Raw genomic sequence first — 12,133 nt, forward strand, 5'->3', positions numbered from 1 at the left:
CCCCTGTCCCATTTCCGCTCTCTCACCACACCAGCTGTCTCCAAACCAAAGAACCTCACAGGAGCAGATGTTTGAAGTCCATGCGAGTTTCTATTTTTTCTTATTTTTTAAAGTTTCTAAAAGCAAATTAGTCGATCTGTAAACTGCAAATAACTCGTCTCCTTAATGGAAGCAAATATTTTCTCTCCTTATATTTGGAGAAAGCACCGGGGGGATCACCAGCCTTTCATTGTTCCAAAGAATTTAAGCTTCAAATGAGGTTTTTAACTGTAAATCTTGTTGCAAATAAGAAAAAAAAGACAATAGAAAGATACTATATTTTCTATACATTGATGAGTTGGTTTAAAAAAAAAAAAAAAGGGAGAGAGAGGGAGAAAAAGTCCATTAACTATTTGAATTCTGAGTGTGTTTGTGTGTGTGTTCATGTGTTCTGTTGGATCATGGTGCTTCACTGCAAGGCACCCAGATTTGCGAACAGCAAAGAAAGAGGCTCTGGTGGTTTGAGCAGACAGAATGTCCTGGCCCTCTCTCTTTCACTGCGGAAAAATTGCCCGGCCAAACCAGCCAGGTCCCTGCACAGGGAAAGTCATTAAGCTTGCTCCCATGAGGGTGTCATCACTTATCATGCCAGCTCCTGATATCCTTCTGACCCCCTTAAGTCATTACGAGTCCTGGAAATGTACCGACCCGCACCTCACCTCGACACACTGGTAGAGCGGCAGAGAGGAGGATTTTGATAACTATAGCTAGCCAGCCATGCGTGATGCTGATAATTTGATGAACGGATGGTTTTCCAGTTAGCCGTTTGATAAGAAGGTAATTACAATAATAATTTAAGCAGCGAGAACTCTATTTGTTGTTGTCAGTTAAAATGACGAAGAGCAAAAGTATAAGCTATTAGACGTGCTTCCGTTACCGCACTAATGCCAGCTTGTGTAGCAGCAGCGTGTGCTTGCATACTTTGGGTGGATGGTGCCACGTGCTGCTTTGGCCCGTCCGTCTGTGCATCATTAAGCTGACAGATACGGAGGGTGAAAAGTGAGAATCAAGGACAAAATGAAGCAGGTCGACCACACCGGAATCAAAGACTGCACTGCACTGTCGTGTTAGCTTGTACCAATAGTGCTACACTACCTGCATACATATACTAGATCACACTGATACAGGATTTTTGAGCAAATACTAATATCCATGCCTTTGACTTAAAAAAAAACAAAAAAACAGAGATAGCTGGCAAGACCTGTCCTGTTTGGACTCTGGCTCAGGTAATAGAGCGTTTCGTCTAACAGTCGTAAGGTCAGTGGTTTGATCCCAGAGTGTCCAAGTCACCCCTGATGGGTCCATCAATTTGCATGTGTGCGATAACTGGAAAGCACTTGAAGGCACTGAAAAAAGCACTGTATCAATGTGTGGGAGAAAATCACTTTTAATGCTTGAAGAGTGCTGTGTAAGTACCAGGATTTTACTGCTGAACAAAAATCTTGGATGTAAATATCAACTATACTAATTTGATATCTGTGTCAGTACCAACATTATTTGTTTTATTTTTTATTTTTTTGAAAGACAATCTCCTGAAGGAATCAACAATTTATTGGAAATAGCTCATAATGAGAGACACTGCTGGGAGATCTAATACGCCAGGATAAATGCTGGATATCAACATCAACATTACCGAAAACTTAACAGGAAGTTGTTGCTAGAAGCAGATCAGGCTATGAATGTGTATGACTAGCTGTTATCAGTTACATGGTTGGCTGTCATATTATGAATCAGTACAAGTGAGTAAAGAAGCTGATGACTAATCAGCTGATGCAAGTGTGATTTCACAGCTTTACCTGAATTTGCATAATTCTGTTAAACTGAATGGATATTGGTGAGATGTAACTAACCGGCATCAAGTTTTCCTGAGAAAGCTAGCATCACACGAATAACAGTAATCCACATCTTTCTCGGTCTTCTATTGATTCATTGTGATTATGTAACGTTTAACCATAGGGGTGAGGCTGAATGTAACTGAGCATGTTTCTACTTGTTTATTTTTTATCCCAGCTTCTTGTTTATCTAAAGGGTTACAAACTTTGCTCGCTGCTTTCTTTACTCACATCTTCCAAACTTTGAGCCAATATCAATCTTTATGCTTTCCATCTCTCCGTCCTCACTCGTCTGTATTTCCACCCTGCCTGCAACCCCGAAATAAACCCAAACAGAATTATCAAAGGAGCTATGGATTAGGCACTAAATGCTGGGTGTGCTGAATAGAGAGCTTTGAAGTCTGTAGGGCTTTGAGGCGTAAATGTCACCACTGGAATCTAAGTCTAATTTTCACTCCTTCATCAGCCTATGGCCTTGTCCTCTGTCCCTCCCAAACATCAGGTATGCAGGTTTCAGTAGTTTATACACCCGTCTGCTCCATTTCATATTCCTTCTATACTGTTTTTTGGCAGGGGTAGGGATCAAGCAGTAGTGTGAAGGTAAATATGATGGATTATTTCAGTGATGCAACACTAGAGCCCAAAGATAAATGAGTGACTAAAAGCAGGGAGCTTGTCTGTGATTAAATGAAAGACCTGTCCACTACAGGGGTGGGGGTCACAGATAAGCAAAGGAAACGCCAAGGTCCTGACAAAGAGGAAAAGGAAGCCCGCAGAGTTTCCAGAAGCTATGAATGGATACAGAAAGGAGGATATGGAAACAAAAGGGATGTATTTTACCAACTAAGCGGGCTGGTAACTTCTGTAAAGCCTCCATAAACTGGATATCATTGTTTCGCAATAATGCTTTCAGACTTTGAGGGAGGTTTAGAGTAAAGTAAGTGAAAAGATGGGGAGAGATGATGGTGCCTGGTGTAACCAGGTTCCTCCTTTCCATGATGCATTGCACTGAATGAACTATTCCTCATTTCCATAAGCCCAGCAAGGCTGGTTAATAAGTGATTGGTATTCTGCTCCTGGCCTTGCCCGGCTCTTCGATAAGCCTTCCACGCACACAGTCAGAACCCTCAGCATGATCTCATTTCCTGTCTCCCCACCACCACAAACAAACGCCGTCAAAGGCACAATTGTTCTGCTTCTGTGAGCATTGTTGGTGGAACTGCTGTTTTTTCTCAGTAGTTCACACAAAACCAGAATGCCCGTGCACACAAACCCGTGCAGCTCTGTATGCCGAGGGTGTCTGTAAGAGTTCACCCCATACATTGTGTCACACACGCTCACAAACACACAGTGACAGAGACGTAGATGCACACAGCATAACCCGCCTGTGGAGTAGCGATAACTGGGACTAAACAAAGGCCCTTTAATGTCAGTGTAAGCCTTTGTCCTGGAGGGGGCTTTGTGAGTATGAATGTGTGCGCATCTGTATGTCTTTGTGTTTACACATGAGCTATGTGTGAATACTGTATATGTTTGTATTTGTATTTTGTTGTTTGTTTGTTTGTTTGTTTTTTGTGGGGGGGGGGGTGAAACTTTGAGAAAACTCAGATAACGTGACACTGAACTCAAGAACTGAAGAGAAGACTTCCATTGCAATTTTCTACTACTGTAAATAATCGAGCCCAACCCCCCTCCTTTTTCTTTTTAGTGAGGAAAATCATAGATCTGTTGACGATAATCAATAATAAAGCTCTGGAAGTCCAGACGAGAAAAATGATGGCTCCCAGATGTTTTTTAAGTCTGCAGAAGCACGGAGTTGATTTAACAGCAGGAAGACAGAAAATGAAAGCTAGCTTGATAGTTTAGCAGGCCCGGGTGAAGACTGGATAGTGCATTTGGCAGTCAGGGCACAGTATCCGTCCTTCTCCCCTGTCTGGCTGTACTGAGTGTAGTTCCTGGCAGAGTCGAGGGCCCTGTACCCTTCTGATAACTCACCCGCTTGGCTGTTCATTGTCTCTACATTCCAGTGGCTGAAAATGGAGGTCGCTTTTTTGTAAAAGCATATCAACATCCATGAAAAGAGTGTCAAACCCTCACTGCAGACCAGGGAGCAAAGCGAGCCATCCACTACAATTAAAATGCTGAGCTTTATTCTGTTACTGAGTAAATGTGGCTTCACTCTTTACAGCAGTGTTACATTTCAAATTGCAAAGTTTAAATATGATAGGTGGCTGCTTTGTTGAAATGCTCGCGTAGTCACGTCACAGCAAAAAACTGAGGTGTACTGCCAGCTTAACATATATATGTATTTTTGAAACTTACAGGAAGAAACGTGAAGTGTGCAAACAATATATGGACATGTGAGACAAAGCCAGACGAGGCACGTGGCGTTTAAATGGTAAATGGCCTGCATTTGTATAGCGCTTTTCTAGTACATAGGACCCCAAAGCGCTTTACACTACATTCAGTCATCCACCCATTCACACACACATTCACACACTGGCGATAGCAAGCTACATTGTAGCCACAGCTGCCCTGGGGCGCACTGACAGAGGCGAGGCTGCCGGACACAGGCGCCACCGGGCCCTCTGACCACCACCAGTAGGCAAACACGGGGTTAGTATCTTGCCCAAGGATATTTGGCATGCAGCCAGGATGCAGCCTGGGATCGAACCACCGACCTTCTGATTAGTGGCTGACCTGCTCTGCCACCTGAGCTACAACCACCCCGTGGCTGTGCAGAGTGCTCGCTGGGTTTTCTGCTTTTCCACCAGTCTTACTCAGCTGTACACAGGAACCCCTGCAACTCAATAGAGACAGCACCACCGCAAGAGGGCCTGGGGCCATAACAATCCGCACACTTCTTTTATCTGCAAGGACCCGTCAGATGGAGTTGAGTAGTTAGCTTGTCTACCTGCACAGTGTGAAAAATACGAGAATGCGCCGGTGCTGGCCTTTCTTACTCATAATCATTTCCCAAGTAGTGGTAAAACAAGATGTGGCATCATAACTTTTTCCTTTCTTTATTTCTTCCTGCTTTCCTCCTTCGTGTCACTGCTCTCTGACAAACACAGCATAATCATGTTCACATTGTACACCTCTGCTGTAAAAAGGTGAGTGGTTCGACTAGTTGCCACCTCAGAGTTTTAATCAGATATTCTCCTACCCCCTTCTATAATCCGATGATTTAAGCTTGGTGTGTAATATATATGTATTTAATATATTCACGGTGAATAAATCTGTCAGTTTTGGGACTGATGGGTTATATTGTAGGTTTTAAGGCCAATTGGAGCTGTCACATGTCATATCTGCACAGAAATCTACATATACATTTAGATTTTTTTCTTTCTCTTTAACCTTGTATTTGCTAATTTGATAGCAAGCATTTTTCAAATATGTCACCACTGTTGTTAGCAGAGTGTAACACACATCACTGTAGCTTGAGTTTAGTGGGTTAGAAACTGTGTGTTTGTGTGGTATGTGTAGGAGTACCACAGTACTCAGGGTTCACCCTCGTCTGCAGCGGGAGCTGTGATGCAGACAGACAGCTCTCTCTTCTGTGCTTCTCGAGGCTGTGCATGCATCTGTGTGTTTATGTACAAGTCAGAAGCAGGCCACCATACCTCGTTGGTGGCTGACCTCCGAGGACAGGTGTCCTTACATCCTTCAGCTGGCACACACACAAATGTAGCCCCTGTGCCAGTTTCCTGCATTCGAGTTAACCAAACGGACAGTTGCCTTGTGACAGAGAAAAGCACGCTTGCAGCCTGTGTAGCAGCACGCCATGATCGTCTGTGGGAGACTCCAGTCACAGGGTGTGTCTTTCCTGTTAGAGACAGGCCAGGGATGCAGGCAAAACCCACCGACAGGGACTAGAAAAACAAAAGGCCCGGAGTTTTCGATTGTCCTCAGTAGCATTTATGTTGTTTAGGGGAAATACTGGCAACATCACATTAAATTTGTAATCCCTCTGTAATTAAATGTGACTCCTCTGATAGCCTTTTGGATTTTGCAGAGGCACTGGTGCGGTGGCGTGCGTAAGCAGATGTGACTGCGTTTTAAGAATTTAATGCTGTGGTGTCACAGCTCATTGCGACAGCCCAAGAGACGAATAGTTGTGCTTCTGATTGTCAAGGAAAGCTTTCCGCTATGGCAGTGAGCATTTTCAGGTAGAAAAAGAAGGGGGGAGGGGGCATCTCTTACCCGTCATGCTCTCCACCAGCATACGTTATTGAAACCTGGGTGGTTTGTTTACCTTTTTATACATCACTGTGCTCCTCCTTACCCTCTGTTTTCGTTCTGGCTGAAAATTGATTTGGATTATTCCAACATGTTTTCTCTTTATCCTGTTGGAAACCAGTTTCATGTCAAGAGGATTATGTTGGCAAATTTGTTTCCTTGTGGTACAAAGCTCCACAGCCACTCACCAGTGAAAGGGGGGCCATGATAATAAAATTGTGTCAAAACACACTGCCATACTTCACAACCCCTAGCACACTTTCCACCTCAATTTCCCTTGTTCTTTTTCCACCATGCCCACCCAGACTACACCCTGTGTAGTTAATATTCTATTTTTTGTTTGAGATCATTTTGACATCTATTGGGGCAAGCCAACCTCACTGTCGTCTTTGATCGTGCTCTCATTGTGGTGAAGGGACAAAAAATACAACCAGTGCAGCTATTTTAGCACAGTTTCCAGTCAAATAGGTGGGAAAAAACTGAAAAAAAAGAGGAACTGTGTCTGCTGGTTACCAACTTTTCCTTTCCTACATTTAGTAGACAGCAGATTGTTTGTGTCAGACAAGGGAAAAAAATCTATTTTGGGTTAAGCATGGCCTGGTAGATCACAGAAAACACATGATGGACGGCACCTGCACGCGTACTTGCTTAAGTGAAGTGGACATTACACTGCATAGGGAACTGGCAGGGTGGGGTCAGTTTAATATCCTGTCAGACTGATATGGACTTTTGTGTTCTCAGACACAAATCCTCCAGTGTTGTTGTCGAGAAAAGTTCAGGTCTGTAGTGCAGGTGTGAAAATGGCTCCTGAAAGGCTGAAAGAGGGTAGTTTTGGCTGTGCGTGTAGTCTTTGTAGCAGAGGCGTGATATCCAACAAAGCTGAGGTCATGCTTTTTGAAAGCTCATGGAAACTGCTTATTGCTTATGAAGGGTTTCTCTGAGGTAAATAAAATGTAAATTTTTCTGTCTTTTATGTGTCTGTATATAGACTCACAAGGTTTTCTCTCTTTTTTTTTTTAATTTAATTTAATTTTTTTTCCCTCTCTCTCTTTCTGCAGTATAACTTTGTGGGGAGAATCCTTGGCCCGCGGGGACTCACAGCCAAACAGTTGGAAGCAGAAACGGGATGCAAAATCATGGTGCGAGGAAAAAGCTCCATGAGAGACAAAAAGAAGGTAAGATCATCAGTGGCAGTGTGCCTGGTATATACAAGAGGAAAACTCATATTTTTTTTAATTTTCACACAATATTGCGAAAGTTTCTGGGCCAGTGGTCACACAAAAAGCTTCCCTCTGGTCTTGAAGAAACATGAAGCAGACACATGCTTAGCTAATGCCCAGTGGCTGCATCCTGATATCTGATAGTGCTGTTTGCAAAACGCTGCGCAGTGGAAAGTATTGAAGCCAGTAGTAAACCAGTCGGCCAAGGCCAGGAGCAGCCACTATTTCTGGATATACCGAGCTGACTTTGGAGACATATAAGGTCTCTACATATCCACAAAGGACTGAAGTTATGCAAAACAATGCCACCTTTTGCATTATTTTATTTACAAACTGTGCTCTTTAGGTAAATAAAATGAAATGATGTGAAACATTTTGAGCCCACAGTCATAAAAGACCTGGAGTATTGATGTTGTCTCTCTGTGCGAGTGACATGGACACGATTACTCCAATGAGACGACGTAGGATTTTCAAATTGATATACCATAGGTGTGTGTCCTAAAAATCTCAGACGCGGTCAAAGTCAGACGCCAAGTTTGCTGAAATTCCTATCATAACACAATCCCAAAGTATGGCTGACAACAAGACAACAGCAACAAAAATGCACCCTGAAGTAAGATTTCGAGTCTGTCAGATCAGGTTTAGTGATGCCCTTAAAATAAGAATACTTTATTAATCCCTGAGGAAATTGTGTGGAAGTTAATATAAGGACAAATTGACAGTTTTAAGATGTGTTGTTTCAATTAACTGCAAATTTTGCCCATCTGCCTCAAAGCCTCCTATAAAGGCTGCTTTTGACTGTATTTAATTAACTCATTATTTATATCTCATTTTTAAATTTTCCTTTTCTTTGTGCTCCCAATTGCTCATCATCATATCGGTGACTCTTTAGGTACACCTTGCTAGTACCAGATCAAGCCCGCTTTTGCTTCAGTAACAAGGCACTTTTACCCAGAGAACTGCCTCTCACTTTGTATTTTGTCTTTTTCTGACCAATTTCTGTAAACACTAGAGATTGCTATGTGGGGAAATTCCACAGATCAACAGTAGATCAACAGTTTCTGAAATACTCACACCAGCCTGTCTTGACAACAACAAACATTCCATTTTCAAAGTCACTTAAATCACCTTTCTTCCCCATTCTGGTGCTCAGTTTGAACTTCACCATGTTGTCTTGACCCAACTAAATATTTTGAGCTGCTGCCATGCGATTGGCTGGTTAGATATTTGGCTTAACAAGCAGTTATACAGGTGTACTTAAAAAAGTGACCAGTGCATTGACACAGTGTGATGAAAGCAGCTGTAATTTAACAGTTGCAGAAATGTCTTTTGTCAATGTCCAAATACTTACCTTTCTCCTACATAAAAAAAAAAAAAAAGTCCAACAGTTACAGAATAGTCCAATAGATCATACAGATTCCAGCTGAGTCATATGTTAGAGGATCCAGTTTGCTGCAGGCCCAGTGTTTTTGCTCCACTTTCTTTTTTTTCCCCTCTTTTTTTATGGCTTCTTTCATTCGTATTTTAATTTCTATCTTTCCTTCTCATTTCCATTTGAGTAAGTTCATTATCACAGAACAAGATGGAGATGCTCAGCTGCGGCGTCTTCTTTGGAATTAGATCCCGAAGTTGTTTAATGGGACCAAGCATGCTCACACATGTACCAGCCCACACATCCTTTTGTTTTAGCTCATTACGTGAATCCATGATTGCCTCCCTTATTTCTTACTGTGTTAAAAGTTAATGACGTGTGCCAGTTTGTTTTGTGTGTGTGTGATGCTGTGATGGGACCTGTCAAGGCAAATATTACACACATAAGCAAGCAGGATCATTTCTCCACTTGATATTTAGAAATTAAATGATCTCATGTTCAAAATGCTTCATAAATGGTCCTGAATACTGTGTATACATAGAAAATCTAAGTAAATGAGGAAAAGGTTTTGTTTCCTCCTCCAAATCCATTATAGTTATTATTATTATTATTTTTTTATTTCATTTCTCTCTTTTTCCCCCCTAGTATTGTGCTATGATTTTAACGTACACCCATGTAGGGCTACAAAAAAAATCATTATTTGAGAGGATTACTTATCGAGACTAAAAACATTATACATTTGTGGAATTTAAAAATGTTTAAATTTAAATTAAATTTAATTAAACTGAACAACAAATAAGTGAATGGAAAAGAAATTAGGTGGTAGGGTTACAGGATTGTTTTGATGGAAGTTGAGCTCACTAGTCTCCACTTCAGGAGTTTGCTGGTATAGTTTCACCTTTGTTGGGGAAAAGGCATTTGCTGGACTCATAAAAAGAGACAAAACCAGAACACCATTACAAAATTGATTGCAGCACAATAATTCCCTATTTCGATTATCTTTCTTTAAACAAAATTATAACTGAAGATTTAATTACATTAATCACTCAACACTCCACTAATGTTGTTTTTTTCCCCCCATTAATGTTGCGTTACAGTGCGTAATGAGGAAAACGCCTAATAATGTGACTGTTTTTGGATCCATAAATCATAATAGATACTATGAGATTTGTTTACAGGACCCCAAAAGCTTTGAAGCGTCTCATGGCTGTGGCTCAGCTGCAAATAAAGCTGCGTGAGGAGCTCCCAGTCACTGCATTCTCAACCTCAGTATTTTCAGCTTGATGCCCCGTGGCAGAAGAGGATGCCACGGCAGCAGCTTAGCCAGTGTGTTTATTCAGGATTCATTAGCAGCAGCATTTTTATGCTCTCAATAATTCAGCTGGTTACTCCCTCTTGGGTCGCACTGCCTGACAGGGAGTCAGTTCACTGGAGCTATGGAATGGGAAAGAGAAGTAAAGAACAATAGTGAGAGAAGAAAAGCAGAAAATAAAATAAGAGGGAAAGAAGCAGGTGAAGAGAACAATAGGGTAGACTGATGGATGACGAGTGATGGAGATTTTTGTAATCCTGAACATCTAATCACACCAGATTATAATTATTTGTTGTATGTTTATGTACCAACACATATCATGTTTTGTTTTAGGCTGCCTGACACAAATTTACGTTGCATTGCAGTCTTCTTTTGTTTGCTGTAGTATTTTGTGTGCAAATTAAAAACTGTAGTCATTTAATTGTTTCCAAGCACAGTATTTAAGCATAGTTAACAAATGTCTTTTGTCTAATGGTGCAGCATTGGGTTATTTAGAACAGAATATCTGAAGTAGAAATTGAAACATGTTGGACAAGATGGAAAAATAAAGTGATTTTCATGAATTTTCCCTAGAACAGCTGCATTTCTTGCCCCTAAGTAATAATCGAGTGAAAAGCGTTCTTTCTTAAATGTTAATTTTTTTAACATAAGAAAAAAAAACATTAGAGAAAAATCTGTTTTGTGCCTCTGACCGAGTCACCATCGACATTTCCTCAGGACTGAGGCAAGATATTTCTGTAATGACACACTCTTTGTCAAATGAGTTGCAGCACGGCCTGTGATGTAACGATTGCAGGCCTGCACACCGTAGTGTTGACGCTAAAATGATGTTGGGCAGCTATAATGGACAGAGCCCAGCAGAAGTATTTTTATCATTTATGGTTTGGCATGGTAGGCAAATACAGAATATGAAAATAGTGAACTTACTACAAATGTCTGTGTGTATGTGCAGGCATCTGAAATCCAGCTTAGGCTGAGACAGGGGAGTCTAACACATGAAAATAACTTGTGAGGTCTCTATAAGAGTGACTGGTACACGTAGATTTTTGCAACATCTCTTAATAGAGAAGTATGGTTGGAAAGATGAAAGATTTTCTGACACATTTGAGTAATTATTTTTCTGACAGCTAAAAAGGACTCTCTTTGCAGCCATATTCCAATCAGATTTTCACCTGACGTGGCAGCTTTGGTCTCTGTTTTCCACTCCCGCAGTCGCGCTTAATGCAAAACAGCAGCAAGAACAACTGCAATTAAATTACAGGTACGCTGTATCGACCGCTGCACAGGCAGAAAAGGGATTTCCCTTCCCTTTTGCAAAACCAATTCCCTAATTCTATTTTGGCTGCTACATGGTGAAATTACGTAGATGGCTGTTTTATTTAGAGTCGCACTAAATGTCCTTTCAGACTTGCACTTGAAAAATGTTCTCTATCAAGTGAATTTGCTTTGATTTGTATTTTTTGCTGATTGTCCCAAAACATAATGGCTAAAACTGTGCTATCAGCATGGTCACTGATGGAATAGAATCGGACTCCAATTTGAGCCATCAGCTTGTGCCAGCCCATAGACAGAGTCACACTACAGCTCCTGCATTTATTGCTTAAGAGTTAATATGTGACATTGGCAGTCAATACACTGAATTCCATTAGCCTGCTGGCTCTGCAGCAGACCTACTTGTTTTGTTTACATTTTAATTTATTTTTTTAGCTCCTCATCTTTGGATGCACTTCGATAGAGCCACAATAGCTTCTTTGTACTTAAGTCTTCAGAGTCCAGGTGTTACTTTAGTTGCCTTGGAGTTTTTCCTCTGCAAATAGCTTTAGGGGGTTAAAAGGTGACTGTCATAGAAAAGGACTAAGGCGGATATTTAGTGTTGTACATTTCTAAATTATATATAAAATCCAATTTAATTTGTGAACATTAATATTTGATTGTGGAAGAAGCACAGGCTGCCAGGCTGATTACACACCAGAAAAGCTGGTAGACATCGGGGCTGCGCCTTGGTTAACTTGGCACCATCCAACCGCAAAAGGGCACACTGTGAGAATAGCAGAGTATACATGCAGGTATTACGGCTTCATGCTTTCAGTGCACAGATGCTGGTGCATGGAGAGAGAAA

The 12,133-nt window shown here is 41.3% G+C and overlaps 1 protein-coding gene across 5 annotated transcripts in view; it reads left to right on the top strand.

Moving 5' to 3' along the window:
• qkia (QKI, KH domain containing, RNA binding a) overlaps positions 1 to 12,133 on the top strand; it is a 79,997-nt gene that overhangs the window by 37,766 nt on the left and 30,098 nt on the right. For all 5 annotated transcript variants that reach the window (XM_085391139.1, XM_085391137.1, XM_085391138.1 and 2 more), the window contains exon 3: positions 7,169 to 7,285. In XM_085391139.1, coding sequence (XP_085247265.1) covers positions 7,169 to 7,285 — 117 coding nt within the window. The remainder of the gene's footprint in view (positions 1 to 7,168; positions 7,286 to 12,133) is intronic.

This window comes from Rhamphochromis longiceps, linkage group LG19 (assembly GCF_057381845.1).
Source record: "Rhamphochromis longiceps isolate RC_006_pf linkage group LG19, R_longiceps_female_GT1.1, whole genome shotgun sequence".
NCBI lineage: Eukaryota > Metazoa > Chordata > Actinopteri > Cichliformes > Cichlidae > Rhamphochromis > Rhamphochromis longiceps.